This window comes from Toxotes jaculatrix, chromosome 16, assembly GCF_017976425.1.
Source record: "Toxotes jaculatrix isolate fToxJac2 chromosome 16, fToxJac2.pri, whole genome shotgun sequence".
NCBI lineage: Eukaryota > Metazoa > Chordata > Actinopteri > Toxotidae > Toxotes > Toxotes jaculatrix.
Genome location: NC_054409.1, coordinates 13,338,964 through 13,361,172, shown reverse-complemented (window position 1 = coordinate 13,361,172; position 22,209 = coordinate 13,338,964). Strand labels below are relative to the sequence as shown.

The following is a 22,209-nucleotide window of genomic DNA, read 5'->3' as shown; positions in this document are numbered from 1 at the left end:
TGCTACTAATTGAAAGGTTCTTTTCCTCTTCGTTCTATTTTTTTTAACCCCTTAAATTTTCCAGCTTTCTTTGGAAGCCAGAGATTGCAGCCAGCTTTAATTAAGCAGACTACAGATACAGAACAAGGGAAAAGTGGATTAATGGCAGAAAAAGGTGCCACTGAACTAAAACATCTCACCTGCAGAAGTAGATCTAAGCCCGCGGTTTTACAGAAAGCTGAGCAAGCCTTTTGTTGTATTGTTTAAGTGCATTTTTTCTTACCTCTGGCAGCCTCCAGCAGGTAAACAATAAACTGAGCATGACGAGTAAAGGCTAAGATTCTGTCACAATCAGCACTTCTCAGTTGCTGATGTGGGGTTTTAGGCTCCTTCATGTTCCCCAGCGGGGGCAAAACACACCAGTTCAAGACCTGAAATAACCCCTGAACTGCATTTACACCATATATAATATGACGAACATTACATTGTTCTGCAGTGAGTCTAATTTATAGGCTTCTGCCCTAGAGACCTGACCAATTTCAAACCCGCCCTTTTGATATTACCATGCTGGTGTTTTGATGATCATGCTGTATGTAGAATGGCTGATGTATTTTTAAACTCAGTCTGTGTTTTATAGTTCTTCACACTTAAAATGAGATTTCTGTTTCTCTGATTGATCATACACATCAAACAGCCGTTTCCTTTGGATTTAGATCTTAGCATCAGCATTGAAATGTTTTCCCAATGATGCCCTGCACATTTATCAGTTTCCCTGTATTTTTCCAGTACAAGATATAATGCGTGGTGTGTTTAATTTATATTAAGTTGATATTGAATATCAATCTAAGCATAAATCTCAAAAGCACCAGGGATGAATCTTTCACCTAAAACCTCCTGCACCAAAACCAGTAGCTAAATTAGTTGTTTCTTGACTCGTGAAGAAACATTTAATCTTTCAAAATTATGAAGAACCTGAAAGTTATCAGTCATTCTTGCCAGTTTTTTCCCAATGGACACATGAACTGCAATGCTATGAAATTAGCACAAGAGGTCAGTGTGACACTTCATTTCCCAAAATGTGTGAAACTTCCACTGATGTGTGGAGACTCAAGGTTAAATTCTTGTATCTTGACATATTGTAGAAACGCAAAATAATACCTGACAGTTGCAGTTCGAAGATCAGGCAACAGAGGCCATGTAGGATAAATAAAATCAACATAATGTTTGTGAACTTTAATGCAAATATTATCACTGAGTGTTTTATACATTTAGGCACCGTGTATGTGATAGGGTTTTTATCTTTGTATTATTGGTGTATGAATGGCAGATATATATTTTATACATTTAACTGGGCGGTTATGAGTCTTTAATGACCCAAAATGGTTTATTTAGACCTCCTTTTCATACTGAAATATTTTCTAAAGGGACACTAGCAACACTGATTTGTAATGTAAATATGTCACATTATTACTAAAATGGAAAAATGTACCATAAATGTCCCTTCCTCAGCATTTTTGAGGAAGTCAGCATCTAGTGGCCATTAGAGGAACTGTAGCTCAAGCCATTAAGGTGTTAACCTTCTGCAGTCAAATGCAAAGGTTTCCTCTTGAGTAAACCCACATTTTGAAAACAAGTAACTTAAAAAATATCTTTTTAATCTGCACTGATTGACTGTAGAAGATGTTTAAGTGCATTACATTTAAACAGGCTGGAAGAATATGGCAGGTGTTGAAAATTTATCATAAGGAACAAAATGTTATAATCAGGCTCTCGAGCAGCCTACAGCTTCAGAAATGTTACGGCACACAGCACACACTAGTGGTCTGTTTGTGGAACTAAACACAAACATAACATTCACTTTACAGAAAGGCAATAATATTATATAACATTATTAATATTTTATTCAAATGATGAACAAGATACAGTATGTATAGAGTAATTCATTTAAAGGTCCGATGTTGTTGTCAAGGACCTCTCATGCTATGACAATACAATGGTATGTGGTCAGTATGTTGGCATGCATTTAGGGGAAAAGAGCCCCCAAAGTTCTTAATAAAATTTATTACACTATAGAATTCAAAAACCATGTGAACAATAAAGGTTAATCACTTACAGTAGCCTGGCCATTCTGACAAGAATGGGCAAAACCTGTATTGAAACAAACTACAAGTTTAAATATCTTATGTATAAAATTATTTATCATACAGCTGTTTTGTGGCTTGCACTGTCACCCTGCTATTCAGACCCCAAAATGTTCTTCAGTTCATTCCTTTTGGTCATGGAGGGCAAAATATTCACAGAAAGGGCAAAGTGCCTGTCTTATTTTTACTCAAGGTAAAAACTTCATCTTAAATAACAATAGTCTATAGCAACTTATAGTATGTCAGAATGTATAATCTTTCATATATATGTGGAGAGCATGTTTAAATGAGGTAACATTTCACAGTATAAGACAAACCGAGGAATTTCTGCAATGAATTTTCAGACTAAATGAATGCAATTAATTTTCTGGCCTTAAAGCATTGTTTGCTATCATCATTGAGGTTTCAAAAAAAAAAGGGAAACTTCAAAAGTTCAGTGTGTGAGACTTAATTACACTCAAGTGAGAAAAAGGTGAAAAAAACAAAAAGAAAAGCGGTTAAGCTCATACAGCCCTCCTCATTCAGCTAGTAAGTGTGCACACTGTACAATCTAACAGAGCATACCATTGCACCATATGGAGAAAGACACATCATATGCATAGTACTAGTCTTAAAAAACAGACATACTGTACAGACATACTGTACATACAGTTCAGAGTGACATGCAAGTCATAAGGTAAAAAAAAAAAAAATCCAAAGTCCCTTTGTCATACATTCAACACGTAAGTGCTGAAGTTATTAGTGTGTGGAAGCATTAAATGTTGTAATCAATATTATGTCAATTTTCTATGTTAACTGGAGACACATCAAGTGACTGTCTATAGTAACTCTAATGCCACTGAGAAAATTAAGAAAACAAAGACTAAATCAAAGGAAAAAAAGAGGGAAAATGCTCATTTACTGCTTTAGGATTATCTAAAATGAAACACACATATAAATTTAAAAAAGGACTTTCTAATTCATTAGAAATATTTGCACTGGCCCACTCCTCCAACCAAAGCAGACAACAGTTTTTACAACAGCTCAATACCTCTACAGATATGCATAGATTTGTACAAAAAGTCTGCAGCTGCACTATGCTTCCATCTCAGATCTTACTGCACTAGCCAGCTCTAGTAGTTCAAAAAGAACAAATAGTTTAAAGGTTTGTTTGTTTAAGTGACTGCACTTTACAAAATTATACATAATTGAAGTTTTTTTTTGGTGTGCTGAAAATGTGCGGTTTTAAAATAACATCATTAATTCCTACAATACAAAACAAAACAAGTAAGAACATTCACAATTTTAACTTGAGGTTCAATAGTCATTATTTTCTGTTTTCACTCCACATACAAACATCCACTGTGAGAAGTGAAACAAATACATGACACATCTGAAATGTGTGAAACTCTGCTGTTCCTCTGCATCACGACACACAACCTCATTTGTCTTAACTGGAAAGAACTGATTAAGTTTCAACGTAACAAAAACTTCTTTAATAAATATTACTTAAATATTTTAAGTAATTTTGCACCTACACATGCTGTTTTTCTCATTTGCATTTGGTAGATCAGTACCTTCATTACTCAGTTCGCTGCTGCTCTATGAATTAAAAAATATATACCAAACACCTAAAAATCATATGATAGCTCACTTAAAAAAAAGGATTTACTAGAAGCAAAAGCTTTGCAAAAGAATAAAATCCCAGTTTTTTTACGCCTTCTTGTGTGCAGTAATGATGAATTTGATTGTTTACAAAAGCACTACATCAACCGTTTTTAAAGCTTTCTACTGACTGTAATAAACAGGAGACTCAGTCAAGAGCCCGTGGTAAGACTGGAAAAAGAAAAATTGCATCAAACAAGTGTATGAGCGTGCCAATGTAATAGCTTATACAGTGTTGCATTGGGAAAGTGAGCACATGCATTCAATGAAGTAAACATTTTATCACTCCCCCTTTTCATTTTGGGAAAACTGTACAGATTTTTCACTCTGAAATATTTTACAAAACTGGGCACTGCTATTCTGAAGAGGAGCGAACCAGACAATCATCTTCAAGAGGCCTCCCCTACTAAAGAGAGTGTCGAGGTGGTGGCGAAGACAACCATCCCTCCCCATAAACCATCATCATCTCCTGTTGCCACGCCCTGTATACCTGAAAGTATCATCAAGTAAAGACAAAGGAGAAACACAACTGTCTAAACTACAAGAAAACACAAAACTGTACAGTTGAAGCCTGAGACAAAGCATGCTAGGACTATAAATGCATGCAGGGTAAGAAGAGGAGACTGGGTTGGGCGATAAGAGCTGTGGGCAAGTTTCAGGAGGATCCTCTTTTGACATGACTGTCACAAGTCCCACGCCAAGCCTTATAAGTGGAGAAAATGGAATAAAAGCTTAGCGAATGGTTGTCGAATTGCCTTAGACCCTTAATTTCTCCCTTTTTTCTGCGTACGCCACACTAGTCCACCTCCCAGGAAACGTACGTAGGTGTAGGCTGCCAGTATAAAACTGTGAGTAAAGGGGCGTCGTGCTGTGTGGTTGCAAGCAGGCAGATACCAGCATGCATAATAAACCCTCTGCATCAGGAAAGAGCCTCATCTTCTCCCACGTAGGGCAGGTCCATACCCCTCATGCCATCACCACTCTCCTGTTTCCTAAGTAACACACCACAGACGCAGCATTAGTTATAGCAATGCAAGAGGCCTGCTGTAAATCCTATATCACTGAGCAGAGAAACAAATACTGTTAGCTGAGTTTAGGAACTGAAACCAGCCATTTAATTGTTACACAATGCGAGGCAGCAGGCACTACGGAAATCTGGCAAGCTGCTGGCCAGAATCTATCATACACAAGGGGAAACTCAACAAAATAAAGGGGGGAAATGAGGAAAAGGGGAACAAAGTTATATTAGAAAGAAATCAATCATTTACATCACGGGGAGACACAAAGACATTCATTTACAGGCACGTCCTCTGGATGAGTGTGGATGCTTCATGCAAGGATGAGCAACAACTCATCAAGATGAATGGATGCTCTGGGCTCATGATGAACTAAAAGTGGACAAAAATGCAAATTTTGTTTTGACTGTGTCAGAGAGGCATTAATTCATTAACATTTTTTAAGGTTAAAAATGAGAGGGGGGCATTACACAGTAACACTTAACACTAACACACTATAATGCCAATCAACTCCTGCAAAGTTGTATCGACACCTCTCTGTCACGGTGTCAGCTAAAACTGGATTTCTAATCATATTTTATCAGCTGCCTGCAATATAGTACATTATTTCACTGACAGGTGCTCAAAATACAATTGTAATTATATTTAAACATAATTGAATTCATATTTTATATAATTGATTTAACCACAGTTCTGGTAACTTGTTACATCTTGTTCATAAAAAGTAGCTCATGTAGCTTCAACTGCTGTAATTTATTATGTAAATAAATAGGATATTGTGCATTATAGCACATGCTTCACCAAAAGCACCCTCAGACATAAAAATAATAAAATAAAATACAGAAATATACAGTAAACCTTCTTGCAGATACCACAGAGACTCTTTGCAAGCTCAATGCAATAGAGTATTTGATTACTAAGGCCACAGCGGTAAATACAGCTCCTTCTGTCATGCCAGGGGTGTTTAAGTATGCTCGCTACCACTTAAACAGTACTACAGCGGGCAAAATTTGTCCTAAAGTTATTTACCTTCTTTGGTTACAGTGTATGTAGCAGTATCTCACTTTGCCTGCTCTGCCTTTCCTGAAGGGCAGGAGAGGGAGGAGAGAAATAATAACAGTCTACTTGACAAACTAGTTGACAAACATTAGCTGGTTACAGCTCTAAGTGAGAACATGGTAGACACAGCACCCTGCTACGACAGCTCTGTCCTAATATTACTGCAAAGCCTTTGCTAGAGAGAGAATTTAAAGCCTGCTGTGTTTCTGTAAACAATCCTTACGTGAGCGTTTGCCCTGGAGGGCACAGACTGCTGCGGTCCTCTTTACGGCCCCAGTCAAAGGGGTTCCCAAAGGAACGCTTCCTCAGCATGGTTCTCACCAGGATCTGAAATACACAGATCACAACAGCATGCTGAGAAATGTAAAGCAGAAAAGCTTGTGTTAAAAGCTGGGTTGCGGTATGTGGTCTGTGATGTGAATAGATTAATAGGGCTTCTATTACTTTGCATGCAAACAGCACCTCAGCAACACATTTCCTGTACAAACTTTTTTTTTTAACCAGATGCCACAGTCTATCATCACACAAAACAACAGATAGCAGGTAATGTACCTTCACAGCACAGCTCATGGCACTGTGACAACAAATGGCAACGTGACAGTAGATTGTACATGTCTACATATAACTTTGCTCAGAGAGGGGGCAGGTGCGTTTATAATTAATGCTGTGTCTGCCCATTCAACTTCAAGTTTAGAAGTTCACACAAGAAACAAAGCACAGAAAGGCTTCGAATTCATCCCAAACTTTCACATTTCTCGCTACATTTGTTATTAATTCATGCAAGTAATGACAATAAACTGTAAAGACGAAATGAACCAACCCCCTACCCGAGAACAAAGTGCTGAGAGGGCACTCAAGTAGGTGGTAGTGGGTTAGTGATTGTGCTGTAGGGTGGAGCGATGTGAGTGAAATATAAAAAAAATATATCAGAACTTGAAAAATATCCTTTATATCCTGATGCAAATGTACAAAGACTTAGCAATCCACTTGCTCTGAACAGAAGATTCATTCTCAGTTATATCTCAATAGTTTACATTTGACATGCTGCAGGTTTCATGCCTCTCTTAGAGAGCTGTACCCATCAGTGATATTTCATATCATTAGGCTGGTGTGTGACTGTGATGTTCACCAATGTGAGGTTTTTGTGATGAGACAAAAACAAGTTCATAAACTCACCACCGTAGCCAGGCTGGGGATGTGTTTAACTGAATTCTCAACCTCCTCCTCGGTCACCTCAATCAGCATACAACAGTTGTCATCCTCTGGAGGGAGGGGCTCGGCACCATGCCTTGTCACCCATGGGTGCACCTGGATTCAAACATGAGAAGACCAAAGGAGATCTTTATGTATGTCATTCTGATTCCTTCACACACAAGGACAGACACAGTGTCTTTGGAGACGCACAAAGAAAAATTTTATAGAACTGATGTAAGTGCAAAGGCTTGTGCATCGGGTTAAGCTATAGAGGAGACAGGTTACAATATTATAACAAGACAAACACATTACTCATTTTAAAAATGTTGTATTTAGAATAAAATTAACAGGTAAAGAATGTTTGTAATCCATCACAGCACACATGATTTAGGTGTCAGTGTCAGGATATATTATGTAGATGTACAAACATGCTTTAATGCCAAATACTGGACACCAGTGGCTTGAGGGAGGGAGTTTACCTTAATCTGTGCGACTGATATCCTGGTTTCTGGATTCTTGTCCAGCATTTTTAGCAACAAATCTTTGAGATCATCTGATATGTCAGCACTGTTGAAACAGGATGATTATTCATTACATAAATATCTAACATGTTTCATGCACAACTTTAACAACAACAATTTCATTAAATAAACAACAGACACTAAGCACTGACATCTATTTGACACAGAATGACAAGAGAAGCAGAACTGACTGTTCAGGTAACACCACAGGTTGTGTCTTGATTTTCTGATGAAGACTGAGGATGCGCTCATCCATAAATGGACACTGTGGATAAAAGAAAAGCGTTGGTTTTCATGGGAGATCGGCAGATTGTCATAGAGGAGAAAATCTTAAACAACGAGTCTTTTTTTTTTTTTTTTTTTTGCAAGAGCACAGACTCACCACTCCAAAGACGAAGCAATAAAGTGTCACTCCCATGGCCCAAACATCCAAAGCCTTTATGACAAAAGGGCAAAACAAAGAAAAGAGGATGTGATACAGTACGTTATTTTGTGAAATTGTTCTATCACTATATAATTTGTGTATACCACTATACACAAGAAATGCATTTGGTACCAAGAACAATGTGGAAATTAGCACAATAAAGCCACTGCATTTCTGTAAACCATCCACAGAGGGCACTAGTAAGCCGAGTACCTTTCCAGAGAAGTTCTTTCTGGTCTCAGAGAGAGCTTCAGGGGCTAGGAAAGCAGGTGTTCCCACTGTACTTGTCAGGAGGGCGTCAGCTCCCTCAAACTGGTTACTGACTCCAAAGTCTGCTATCTTGATGTGTCCATCTTCTCCCACTAATAGGTTAGAGGGTTTGATGTCTCTGTGGATGATCCTCTGGTAATGTACTGATGAAAAAGAAAATATTCATTATTACTCCATTTTTTAGAAAATCTGCTTATGGCAAGAGATGATGGATATAAAAATACTGTCTAAGTCTAGGTTATGAAGGGGATCTTAAAATAACATTGTGACCCTCTGAGTATTTGAATTTTTAATTGTGAACATGTCACGTTGGCATGTCAGAATTAAATAAAAATGGCTTGGATCCATGTGGAGAAAACTCTGGCTCTGGCTCGACAGGAAGTTGGATAAATATTTCAGAAATAATAGGCATCAACAGAAACAGCCACAGTTCCTGCTTAAGATGTGAAAAACCAAAAAAAAAACAAGTGTCACTTTTGTCTGTTTGAAATGTATTTTTTTCAACCAAACTATCTGCACACACCTGACAAGCCTTTCTTCAGTTATGATAACTTATAATGAGAAATAATAATAACAATAGGCTGTTTCATTGTCCCTGGTGCAGAGCCCTCCCTCTTCTCGCCTCAGTACTAGTCTCCTAGACGACACTTCGTGCAAAACCTCTTCTCCTGTGCTGAAATGCATTAAGAGCCACAGAGATGATGTGAAATGAGTCCTGTGGGTGGCTAGAGTCAAGAACAGCACAGAGGAAGAACTTATGTAAATGGCAGGGAAGAACTGTAGGACGAGGGCAGATCTTAATACATCCAGTAAGAGCTTCATCTTGACACTACAATTATATCATTTTAATTTAGACATTTGCAACTCTGTAAATATTAAACTCTTTGCTGTATAGGGGATACAGAAGATTTTAGAAAATTATTATAGGCATGAAAGTGCAGCTAATTATGGGATATTACTGTCTATTAAACTGACGTGGAGCTTTGCAAAAAGAAGAGGCTATTATCTGGTTAAAAAAAAAAAAAAGGCTCTGTATGGTGTTTCTTTTCCAAGAACAGGCAGGTTGAATTGAAAAGTGGCAGGGATGCCTGAATTCATTTTAAGTTGCAAGTCAAAATGTCAAAATGAGTCTAAAATCTGGGCAGAATCTATATTAAATTGCAACTGAATCAATACTGAATCAGCTTTGAATCATGGTGTTTTGTACTTTAACCACCAAACTGTTTTTGTGATACATCTGCTCACGGACACTGTATCTAGACGGATAACAAATCAGGTAAGCGAGATAGATAAACAACCCCAAACACCCCATTCTTAGCATAATGCAATGCAGTCACATGCTGAGGAGAAGAATAACAGGAGGTTTGGAAGACTCACAATATTCGATTCCCCTGAGCAGATCCTGGAAGTAAAAGCGTGCCTGGTCCTCACTGAAAGGTTTATCTGTCGGCACCTCCATCACAGCCCTGAATACATAAACACATTAACAGGTACACGCACACGCGCACGCACACACTCAATTAGCAATCATAACTAATGAGATTGAGCTCATTCCAGTGTCACAATCATTACCATAAAAGAGGCTTAGCTTACCCTTGCTTGACCAGCTCAAATACTGTGACAGAAACACAGATGAGGTTATGAAAGCTCTTCAGTTACCAAGACACAAACAAACTAAAAGCATCTTTTAATATGAGTTGAAAATAATGACCTTCTTTTATGTCTGCTTTATGCATGACTGTATGACTGTCAGCGTGGTGTGTGTGCGTGTGTGTGTGTGTCTGCATGTGCATGTGTGTGTGTTGTTCTGAAGGATGGCTGACTGGCCACGACGTACCCATGTACAGATGGTCCTCGCTGGGGTCATCCAAAACCTGGCACCAAATCACAGAGGAATGAAAATGAGTGTAAACACACACAGACACCCACACCCACACAACAGATCATCTTTTGGATGTGTTAAAAATGAAACACACCTTAGCGCTAGAATAGCCCAGATTATTTTCTTTGATGTCAATATGGAAACATGAGTGCAAAGCCATATCAGTGTTACACACACAGCCATGTTACAGTGTTATGTAGTTTTGTTGCACTTGAGATCTTTCAAAACAACTTTACAGCCATTCCCTAATAATCCTTAATAGATATTGTTGTTTTGATTTTTATGTCCTTCTTTCAGTGACACTCCACTGAGGCATCTTTCCAAACTGTTCCATTAGCAACTTGGCAGCATACCTTTGATGCTCTTTGGAGAGAAGAGACGCAATCAAAAGCCTGTCTGTTTACTTTGTCTAATTGCTTTTGTTACACAAATGTTGTCTCCTGATTTTTTTTAAAAATCTTAATCTACTGTAATACCCCCACTTGCTCTCTCTGAAATAAAATCCACTATGGATTTAGATTTTTAAAAATATATATATAATTTCGTTTAAAACCATTTTCAGGAACATCTCTGGCCAAAACTAACTGAAAATAGCCAAAATGTAAGTTTAAACACCACTCACCTCCACTAGTTTTACTACATTGGGATGGTCCAGCTTTTTCAGGATGGCAATCTCTTGATAGACCCGCTCCAGGGGTCCTTTAGGATGAGGGGGACCCTCGGGAGCTGCTTTGGCTCCACGAGGGGGAGGTCTCCCTGAAGGAGAGAGGCAATGTTGGTGAGCGAAGGTGACAGGTGAGGGAAGGTGAAAGGGCAATGATAGGACCAAAGACAGGCTGGGTTTCAGTACTGGTATGCAGTGCTCATGTACCACTGTAGCATTATAAGAGTCTGTGCTCTCTGCTGTGTTAACCATCTGCCTCTGGCTCCAGACTTACGTGGGAAACCTGCCTGTCTCATCAGCCTCTTTTTGGACAACACCTTCATCGCCTACAGGAGAGAAAGGGAGATGGATTTGGACAGGGGGAGGATAAGAGTATGGGGGAGAGGGGGTGGGAGAGCCCAGTGGGCAAGAGATCCAGAGAAAAGATGAAGAGAAAAGCAGACAAAAAGACGAGTAAGATACAGCAGAGAGAGGTGACGCATATCTGACAGTGCACCCACTCACACACCTACAGATGAATATCCCAGGGCCTATAAATTTCTTACTTCACCTTAAACATCCCTTGTGTAACCGTGACTACCACTCACCAGCTTCATCAGGACAAAATATTGTAGAAGCTAGACTTCTTCTATGAAAGGAAGAAACATACACTGACTCATCATTCCCTGCCTTAAACAAACTGCTCCAGTAAATGTAAACATAACCCATTAATTCTAATGTTTACCAGTAAAAGACTAATAACCTGGAGAAGTGTAAAGCCAGGGAAAACAAAAGATGCCTTCAAACATCTAATACAACCACAGCTATTTTTTTTTGGGATGCCAGGGCATAAAAGTTTAGCCTTTATTTTAGTGGTCCATGTTTGGTTTGCCTGTCTCTGCACATGGTTGTCAATCTCAAAATGATTTAAATACCATGTGACAGCTAACTGTCTCCAGTAAAGCCCACACTCATGCCATACAAAGGTCTAGCGGGTAACCAGTAACAAGTCAGAGATCTCCCTGACCATTTCTTGAACAATTACCCAAGCTGACATCGAAGCAGTGTTGAACTGAGAGCACAGTGCGACACAGCTAGAGCGTTCGGAGGATATTTTCCCTGTTTGGGGCAAACAGACGGGTTTTTTTAACAGCCTCAGTGCAATGATATAATCACTGAAAATGACATGTGGGCTTTGTCACTTGGGAGGAATATTAAAATAATCCCCATGTCATTGTCTGTCAATATCGTGCAGCTTAATGAGAACTGCAGCAACAGTGGTGAACAGCAAGCAGAGAGGCTTGAGCTGATTTCTTATTACGGTACAGCACAGCAAGGCACAATTAACTGGAGACATTTTCAAATGTGGAGGTTTCACATAAAATCACACCAGTAAATGTGACGAGGGGGGTTTGACTATTATGAGGTTTGCCTGCATGTGTGTGTGTGAGAGAGAGAGTGTATGACAAGTGATAAGGAACGAGAGAGAAGTGAGAGAAAAATAGGCAGTGTTAATACTTGGGAGGAAATCACATCTGTATTTGCCTCTGCATGAAGAACTCACGTAGTATGTGTTGTCATCCTCATTGTACGCCAGCTTTACAACACCATAGGAGCCCTGGTCCAGGATTAAGTGAAAAAGAAGATAAGTCAATAAAGTGAGACTGAGCAGCTGTCAATTCTTCATGTGATAAAAAAAAATTCACACTATGTGCAAAGCAAACGTTCTTAATACATACAAATACACACAGGAAGAAATACACAAACACATACACTTGAGGGAAGTGAGTGGGCTGACAGTGTACACTGAAAGAGTACCAGCTGCTTCAAAGTGAGAACAGAGAAATTCAAATCATCTCTCCCTCTCTCTTTCATTTTTGATTTCAGGCTAATTAAGGAAACTGGATCTGGTTTATGCTATCAAGCTCCCCTGCCCACACACAGGAAATTCAGGATAAAAACTAGGCCCAATTAGTAGCCTGTGTGCACAAATTCATGCACAAAAACAAACACACAGAGAGGGGGAGAGAGAGAGAGCAGGATCAGTTCCTGCTGGGGGAGCAGATTGGAGAAGCAGCACAGAGCTCTTCCTACAGTCCCAGAGACGATCTGATAACAGGAGCCTCTCCAACAATCCTGAAAGGCTCTAATTGTCTCCGCCGACCACAGAACCACACACATTAACATGCCTACCTACATGCAGAAACACACACACACATATCCACATGCTCTCTTATTAAACCCACAATCTAAAACGTGCCTACAGATACACACTCCCACACACACACACTCGTATGCACTAAGCCTTGCACAACCCTTAGAGAGCGCTATTTATACCAGCCTCTCATCTATCTTCCAACTCTCCTGTGGCCTGGTAGTTTACACAGAGTTTGGGAAATGAGGACAGCCGGGAGAGAGGATATCAGAGACTGTTACTGCATGTCCTTGATGATGTGTGCTACTTGACAGACATGCAGTAGGCGGAAGGGAGGAAGGAAGAAAATGGAAGAGTAAGTGAAAGGGAGCAATCAGTGAGTTGTCTCTGATGGTACCTTTCCAATCTCATCTTTCAGCTTATACTGGTTGAGTTGAACACAGTCCTTGAAGAGAGGGAAGAAAAAGAAAAAAGAGGAGAAAATTGTTTCTTTTCAAATGAAATTGCATCATATTTTAGCAGCTAGATACCATAGATACATGTACATTATGAGAGAGAGCCACTTTTCCTGAGAACGAAATCTGGTTCATTAAGTTTCCCTTCAATTAATTCTTCTTTTTCCATTTCCAGCTCATAAGTGCAGTCTTCTGCACATCAGCGTTCTCGACAGTGCCCGATGTCTGTCAGCTTGAGACAAATTTCACGTTCTTGTCAGCGTGTCAGTATGACTCTGCAATCACTATCCCACTTCAGTTTGTCATTTTCTAAGATTCATTTGAAGTAAAAGCTCTACCTCGACAAATCCACATTTGCAGTGATGGTCGGTGGTTAAAGGTAAACGTGGATAAATCCAAAACACAGACTCACACTTTCCCTCTAATCCTATTTGCTAATCTTGCAGTTTGCCTGAGATTCTATAAATAGTATGTGTTGCATGGCTATAATGGTTTCGTAGTATATTTTGTCTTGATTAGAGGGGACTACCCACTCTGGTACACGTGTATTCCACCCTTAATTTACAGTGGATAGCAGTGGTGATTTAAAACAATAAATGATGTGGCCACACTGCCAAGAACAAACAGAACCCAGCCTACAGAAAGTGATTCATACAATCAAGGGATCCAGTGACTAAACCAGCTCCTCATTTTAAGTACAATTCTAAATGTACTTTATTTTGATTATTGGTCTCTAGACTGGATTAAAAGACTTAAGTGCCAACAAAGATGGTAAGAGGATGTGACTCATGTAATTCATTGATGTAATTCAGAGAAGGTATGACACATACCTTACAGTAATGACAGTGCAAGGAACTCTCCACCATAAGAGGATACTGGAAAATATTTCACCTAAGTAACATTTACATGCATTTTTTTCACACCTACATTATGCGATTCTGTGAAAGCAAAAGTGTGTATCAGGATTCTACCTACAGTACATGACATCTACAGGTTTCTGCATCTATGGATAACAGGGATCACAGCTATGGTGTTACCTACATCTAGTGACACTGGAAAACCTTACCTTCACATCCGCAAAGTTCAGTGTGCTGCTGCTTTTAAGACAAATGCACATGCAGTTCTGCTTACTGCCAGACAAGTGTGATCCTCATGTTTTGATTAACTAACAGATGTTCAAGAGAAGCACCTCTGAGTTAGTTAGTTTGTTCATTCATGTGTAATGCTTTATGCAATGCACGGTCCATGAGGGAATACACGTCAGATGGTGCAGAGACCGTAAATTATATAATCACAATTATTATTATATAGGATTAAACCACAAATTAGTTAACTCAAGGGGATTCCTTGAGCACAGATGAACAAAACTGACTTGGTTCTACAGGTAAATATTAAAGTATATGGCAAACAGTAATTATAGCATTATTTTTGTCAGCAGTATTGATTTTGTTGTTACAACACAGTGCAAACAGTAAAGTCAACTTTACAGAAGGCTTTAACATAAATTCCAAATCCTTAACACCGGAACCGTGTTAGCCTCAAGGCTTGACCATACCTGGAGGTCTATGATGGAAACACTGTGGGACTCGACAGTGGGTCGGCGGGGCAAGCGTGGAGAGGAGTGGGGTGATGTGATGGGTGAGTAGGGTAATGATGGGTAAATATAGCGCCCGTTGAGTCCCGGAGAGCTGCAGGGTGATGTTGCACTTTGCGAGCGCTCTTGCAGAGATAGTTTCCTGTCTGACAGGTTTAATCTTCCCCTTTGCTCTTGGCTTTCAGGTAGCAGAGCCTCTGACCGGCAAACTGTGTGGGACAGCAGGTCGCAGGATGGAGTTGGGAAAGGTGCCGCCACAGAGGAATTAGGCTCAGGCGTCTCAGAACTGTCCATTTCTTCTACCTGAGATGTAAAACATTTAAATGATCTTTATTTCCCTTGTTGCAAGCATGTCATGCCTTTTGTGTAGTGGTACCATATGATGGTCAACAGACTGTGTTTGTCTATTTATATAAACTTTATTTGTTACAGTACAGTTTCTGTTCTTTTCCATGTTGGCATTTTACACATTTTACACTTCATACTGAAATGTACTTAAATCTTTGTCAATACTGTGTCAAATGTTGATTTCATTCATGCTTTCGGTATCATGTTAAAGTGAGAAAACTTACTGTCTGAAACGGTGTATGGAAAAAATACGGGCAAGTATCATCATGTGTCAAGTAATCATTTAACTCAGCGGAAACACAAATGTCTAACTAGGTTACATCTTTGGTAGATATAGTGTTACCTGGGTGTGCTTCATCTTACCTCCTCCTCCTCCTCAGCCTCTCCAGGCGGTCTGCTGGGTTCGTACTCTGTGACCACAATGAGGGACTCCATGGGGTCTGGTGAGGGCGTCTCAGAGTGGGTGTTCAAAGGCGGAGCGGGACAGCTGCACAACAGGTCAGGAAGGGGTTGCGAGGGCTGTGCTGGGGGTGCATGACTGCCGCAGGAGGCCGGTGGCTCAGCAGAGGGCCAGGGGGTTACGTGACAAGGAAACATGGTGCCTTTCCACACAGACTGACAACCACTGCTCCATCAGATGGGAACTGCAGGGAGAATGGTTCCTAAGACACAAGAACAGAAACTGTAGGATAAAAAAATACATGCAGGGAACAACTGCTGGCCTTTCAGACATTAACTGCTCTATTAACAGGTGAAGCCCTTAAGGAGTACGAAGTACTGGGACAACGCAAATTGAACAATGTACAGAAAAAGTACTTCCTGATTTATCTGCACAGTGTCCTCTTTAAATGGCTACCCTAAAGAAGACTTCTGAAATTCACTAATACTAACAGTAATATTACAACTCCCTGTCTTCTCCACCAGCCACTAACCTTCAGTGCTGACAATGTGGCAGCCATCAATGGAAAATGTACAAATCCATCCCGCTGCAGTACATCTTCTCCAGTTAATGTCGGTTCACTTTCTACATTTTACTCTCCCAGTGAGGTAGATCTCTCCATACTTCTGCTCAAGACTTGTCCCTGCACTCATATTCTGGACCCTAATGTGGACTGAAAGAATCACTGATGTCAGTGAGCAAGAGTCAGTGCCTTTCCATTGGGGTACTGCAAGGATCTGTGCTTGGTCCCCTACTCTTCTGAAACTACAATACCTACAATATCTACCTACGACAACTCACTGATATCTCAAATGGATGATGAAATGCCACCTTCATCTCAGTCTCTCTAAGAGTGAAATCCTAGTTATCCAAACCAATCCTTCTGTTCAGCAGAAGATTACCACCCAGCTCTGTCCAACAAAGTCTCCTAGAAATATGGGCATCAGGATTGATGACCAACTAAACTTCACTGAGAATGCTGCATCTGTCACTTGGTCATATTTCTTTCCACTATGTGACACCAGAAAGACCAGGTCTTATCTGAAATTATCATGCTCCTCATCTCTTACCAGCACTGATCATTTCACACATTAACTACTGTAATGCTCCTCCTGCAGGGCTGCCAGCATGCACTTTAAAACCAAAACACAGTGGCACATCTGGCCTTCAATCAGCCAAAAACAGCTCATCCCACTCCACTTTTTATTAGGCTCTCCATTGGCTCCCTGTTGCTACTCGCATTAAGCTTGTCACTCATGTCTGCCTTCAGAGTGGCCACTAGCACGGTACCCATCAGCCTGAACTCGCTCCTTCAAGATCATGAGCCTTCTCATTTACTGCAATCAGCCAATGATTTGTCCAACTGTCACTGCAAGGCAGGGACTCTGTATCCTAACTCCTCTTCTGTGTGGTCCCTTGATGGAGAGAAAAGTTATCTAACTCAGTTCGCCGCAGCAGACTCTCCTCCTGTCTTCAACATTTCTTGAAGACCTACCTCTTCCAATAGTACAAGCTTACACTCCTCTGTCAAGTGTTCATCCAAATAACATGGTCTTTCTCCCTCCTGCCCTCTCTGTCTATCTTTCTGTCAAAAATACCGTACTATTAGCCCTGCACTCATGTTTTACTTCATGCTCCTGCAATCCTATGTCATCTCTCGCAGGTGTAATTTGGATCTCAGCACTGTGGCACTAATCTTCAAAGGCTTTGTGATTTACTCGCTTGTACACTTGTGCTTTGGACAAAGGCGTCTACCAAATGAATACAATGGTAAAATAAATGAATATAATGGTAAATGCATTATATAGGAATCACTGGTGTTGCATGAACAGGGTTATATGAGGGAGCCCAATACCTTAATCAATACCAATGATTAATGCTTTAGCTCAGTGCATAAAACTTCAATAAAAGCAACTTTTATATAAATTTTATATATTATATTATATAAGTATGTCTTGTACTGTTTCAAGGCCCAGTTAATTTCTTGTTGTTTTAAAACTGTGGCCATGCAGGCACTGACTTAAAGCAACTGCGAAGTGGGAGTCAAGATAAACAGAAAACAGAGGGAGGATAACAGTATCTTTTTACCCGGGAATAATTAAGAGCTGGCATAAATCCTGTGGCAAAGTATGACAAAATCTATATGTACATCTAACATTTAATTACCTTCTCACACAGCTGGAGCACAGTGTTTGACTAGCCAGCATGAACCAAGCTGTGGGTGTAATGAAAGGGTGTGGGAAAAACAATCCGAGATGCTGTTCACTAACTCTGAAACGTAAGTAGATATAGGTCTTTCCGTATGAGGCGTCAGTGGATTCTGGACTTTTTCCACACATTCTGTTAGGTGCTAATTAATACATGCAAACACGTCTAGTATCACAAAGTTCAGCTCTAAGTGAACAGATTTGATGCATCTATCAAAGCAATGGATGGAGTCTGTTTTTGATGCCAGTTATACAACATGGCTATTTATTATCTGTACAGCATCTAACCAAAACCTTTTTTGCATAATTTCAAGAGGGCCATTTCCATCTCCAAGTCCGCTCCGCTTATTATCTGTTCGTTATCTCTGAGAGGAAGGGAGAGAGAAGGAAAGGAGGGAGGAAGAGAGAGAGAGAGAGAGAGAGAGAGAGAGAGAGAGAGAGAGAGAGAGAGAGAGAGAGAGAGAGAGAGAAAGAGAAACAAAGGAGAGACAGAGACATATCCTTGATTTTCGTCATGGTTTTGACAGGATTGTGGCAGTGTCAGTGTGTGGGAGCTGAGTAAATCTCACAGATGCAGGAAAACAAAGGAAAAGCCATAAGAAAAACAAGACAGTGGGAGCTCCAGCCAAGTTCAGAATGAGGAACGTGTGTGGGAAGAGACACCCACTCCAGGTGGCCTCTCTACCTCCGTCGCCAGGCTCTATATAGTGATGTAAACTAATAAAAAAAGAAAGAATTACCACACATTCACCGAGGGACTCGTATCATGCGTAACTGTCTTATGGGCACAAACCTACAGCCTGGTCTTCTTGACAGGACTGGTCTCTCAAGTCCCTTAATGCAAAACAACATGAACTTCCTTGTAATTATCATGGGATTTTATGTCAATCTTGAGTGATTAAATTTATTTCAGAAACAACATTTGCCAGCTGTTCTGTCTTTTCAAATTTTCCTACAATACCCAGTGTTCACTACAAACGCTGAGCATTAAGAGGGTTGCTTATCACTGGCAGAGTTTAAGTATCCTCCTCAAGGTATATTCTATATCTGACATTTATTTCCTCTGGGTTTCCATGACTTTCCTTAAAAGCAGACACACTTGTGGTCTTTACTTTCATACATCTGAAAGAGGAATCTAGTTAGTCTTTTAACAGATAACATCACTGCCACCAAAGCAATACAATGTGCCCTGATAAGTGGACTTAGCCTCAGTGGAGTACAGAAAAAAAAACACAGAGACATGATCCTGGATGAAACTTGCAATGCACCAGCTACAGTAGGCTTTTTATATCCAGAGAAGAGAGGCAAGTTAAAGCTTGACCTACTTTGATCACAGATATGGCACACATCAAGGTCTGTTTCCTCTCACATGAAGAGGTTCTTGTGTAGTTTCTACATTGGCGATGGTGTAAAGTCATTACATTATATTACTATTAGCAAGGCACACTGTATCACTGCAAATCTCATTCTCCGCCCAGCAGGGTCTTGACAGTGGTTCATTTTGTCTTTGGCCGTGTAATGTCAGCAACCTTCGTCTGGGCAGCAGGATTTGCAGCAGCCTGAGAAATCAACCCAAGGCAGCTGGCTGCCAGCTGAGTTGGGTTTCTGTTGATGATCCAGTGTCAAGAGCCATTATTTGGGACGGGAGATTCTTAAACTACAAACTACTGTTAGAGTAGCACTCACTGGAATTCGTAATCTTGGAGCTGAGAATGCTACTTTGACACAACTAACTCACAGGTCATTTTTAAAAATCTGCATTAGTTATGTCATCCACTTCTAACACCAGATTAGTGGAGGCTTGACACAAGCTAATACAATACCCAAGCTTCCTGCATAACATTTGAAATATCAAAATCCCTCCTTGTTAGACATCCTTGCTGGGATTAGCTACACATTAGCACTAAAGATAAAAAAAAGCTTCCGACCTTGGTTAACTGAAACTGTGTAGCTTCCGATGTCTCAAACCTTCCTCGACAAAGACACTGTATATCATGGATAATTGAACTGCTGGCTAAAGCCCCAAACTTCCCTGATCCCCAGTGATCACAGCAGCTTGTTGAAGTGCAAGCAGTTAGATTTGAGCCTCGTGAAACATCAACAGATGCCACCGAGCTCCAGATGCCGTACTGTGCCTCTTATGATAACAAAAGTCACATGACCTGACCTTCACTATCTGGGCAGGAGGGGAGGGGGAGGAAGGACTTATCAAAGCTTGCAGGGGTCCAAGCCATGTACAGCATTAATAACAACACAGGCACGATCCTACAGACATACAAGTACAACACAAGGCCATCTGGAGCAGAGGAGGATCCCCAGCTTCATTAAAAGATCAACAGGGCAACCCTGTCAGCGATCTGCAGAGCCCTGCAAGAGATAAGCTCCTGTAAATGGAGGGATGAACGTCCTCGACTAACTTAACTGCAGTGCTAACACACAATCACTGCTGAGCATTGCCTGAAATCTGAACTGTTTGATTGGTAGCCCTGATATTTAGCCCCAGAATACAACAAACTTTGGCACTGATGTCAAGAAATACTCTTTGGAGTTGTTTACCCATTAATCCCATATCAACTCTGAATCAACCACACTGATATTAGGGCTGATTATGTTCCTGATTAACTGTAAGAAAACAGCAAAAAAAAAAATGCTCATTATGATATCCCATAACTAAAAGTCATGTCTTTACATTGCAGTTCAAAACGATAACCAATTTTGCTTGAAATTTTTCTAAAAAATTATTGATCAACAAAGTAGAAACTTAGTTAGGCTTAATTTCTGCTTCTTAGTATATCTTAACTAGTTTCCAGTAGGTGTTTACAGAACAGGGTAACAAGCCAAAATTATCTAAAGAGATAATTTGAGAAAATATACAGTCCACCCACACAAACAGAAGAAGGTGCATTTCAGTGCAGTTTCAGCCATAACTTCACTTATTCGTCTTATTTGTCCAGTCTTCATCATTTAATGACAAATAGTGGACATCTACAGGCAAGTTAATGAGTCTTAAAAGGGGTTGTTAATAATAATAATAATAATAATGAAAAATAAAACTGGCTCAATTGAAGTAACACTGTGAGTACAAACATTAAATGCTGATACAATCAAACCATTTTCACATTTACTCTGCAATTTCAGCAACATACAAATTACTCTACGTGATAAACTGTTATGTGTAACTGCCATAACAAGGTTTAGCCTTAATAGTCCAGTAATGGCTAACTTACACACATGACATTAAAGCGAACGGGCGCCCTTGTTTTCTACCCTTACCAGAAATCAACAGAGGGGAAAACCCGTGTCACCGTCGTCTGAGATCCCACCAAGCTAACTTAGCTCTAAAGCCAAGCAGCTCAGCTAACGTTAGCAGCTGCCTCATCTGTCAAGATACAGATGTTGTTGGGCTGGAGTCAGTGATGCTAGTGAGACTAAGAAACGTCCGTAGTACGACCGATGGCAAAGCTACGGAAGACAACAAAACCCCAACACTTATTGTGAAAAAAATAAATAAATAAATAAAACCATACCTCAACGTGTTTCTTGGGCCATCAAGAAACAGTTATGAGGCTTCCTTCCTTCTCCTTTTCGGCTGCGGTGTGAGCAGCGTCTGCACTCCGACGGCTAGCTAGCTGTTTGAGGAGCGGAGAGACTGTAACGGACTGATGATAACCGATGAGGTGATGGACCAATCCAGCTGAGCACACGGGTCCCGTGTTTCACATGGAGGAAGTGCTGACAAAACGGGCAGTGTGATAATGTAATAAGAAAAAAAACCCACTACATTCACGGAGGAGGAGTAAGCTGGCTTTTGTTCTCTTTCTCGTTTAACATACGACCTCAAAACAAAACACTTCGTGGGTCTTCTTGGGGGATTTCTGCTAAAAGCACTTTGTAGCTGACTGGTTCCCCCCTGTGGTGCATTGGAGAGTTGCACCCTGGAGTGATCGAAGCAGCTTTTTCATACATTTTTCTTTGTTAAGGTTTAGTTGGTATTTTAAGAAATATCAGAATATACCTAACTTTAAAAATATCATCCTTGACTCCATAGTAGATACATATCCTATCAAGAATGTTACCTCCTTAGTGTGATTTCTTTTCAAGTCCAAGGTGCAGTGAGGCTTATTTGTTCAGCTTATCGTGACTTAACATTCTCTCGTGTCAGACTGACAGATCTGGATTGGTTTACACTGCCTGTGGCAAATCTGAGCAAAGACTGAGGCAAGAAAATTATTTGGAGC

The 22,209-nt window shown here is 40.2% G+C and overlaps 1 protein-coding gene across 4 annotated transcripts; it reads right to left on the bottom strand.

Moving 5' to 3' along the window:
- Positions 1-1,772: 1,772 nt before the first annotated feature.
- LOC121195514 (calcium/calmodulin-dependent protein kinase kinase 2) lies at positions 1,773-21,814 on the bottom strand. 4 transcript variants are annotated; one of them, XR_005895492.1, is made up of 19 exons: positions 21,499-21,814; positions 15,689-15,987; positions 14,939-15,280; positions 13,326-13,373; positions 12,338-12,391; positions 11,069-11,120; positions 10,753-10,886; positions 10,086-10,122; positions 9,842-9,863; positions 9,626-9,714; positions 8,192-8,391; positions 7,937-7,990; positions 7,746-7,819; positions 7,513-7,600; positions 7,016-7,147; positions 6,063-6,166; positions 5,810-5,863; positions 5,033-5,152; positions 4,704-4,756 (listed from the first exon to the last, which is right to left on the bottom strand). XR_005895492.1 is itself a non-coding variant. In XM_041059020.1 (18 exons), exons 2-18 carry the CDS (start codon positions 15,920-15,922, stop codon positions 5,143-5,145), a joined length of 1,728 nt encoding a protein of 575 aa, XP_040914954.1. In that variant the 5' UTR covers positions 15,923-15,987; positions 21,499-21,814; the 3' UTR covers positions 1,773-5,142. The 4 variants fall into 4 exon arrangements, 3 of the variants coding, with proteins under 3 accessions (XP_040914954.1, XP_040914952.1, XP_040914953.1); XM_041059020.1 differs by having other exon boundaries at positions 1,773-5,152; XM_041059018.1 differs by lacking the exon at positions 5,033-5,152 and having other exon boundaries at positions 1,774-4,756.
- Between the last annotated feature and the right edge of the window lie 395 nt (positions 21,815-22,209).

Coding starts and splice junctions, on each gene's coding strand:
- LOC121195514 (XM_041059018.1), bottom strand. CDS start 15,922: ATGTTTCCTTGTCACGTAACCCCCTGGCCCTCTGCTGAGCCACCGGCC. Junction 13,374..14,938: donor TTTCCATCATAGACCTCCAG/GTATGGTCAAGC, acceptor CCTCTCTTCAAG/GACTGTGTTCAACTCAACCA. Junction 7,991..8,191: donor GAAAGAACTTCTCTGGAAAG/GTACTCGGCTTA, acceptor TTTGTCATAAAG/GCTTTGGATGTTTGGGCCAT.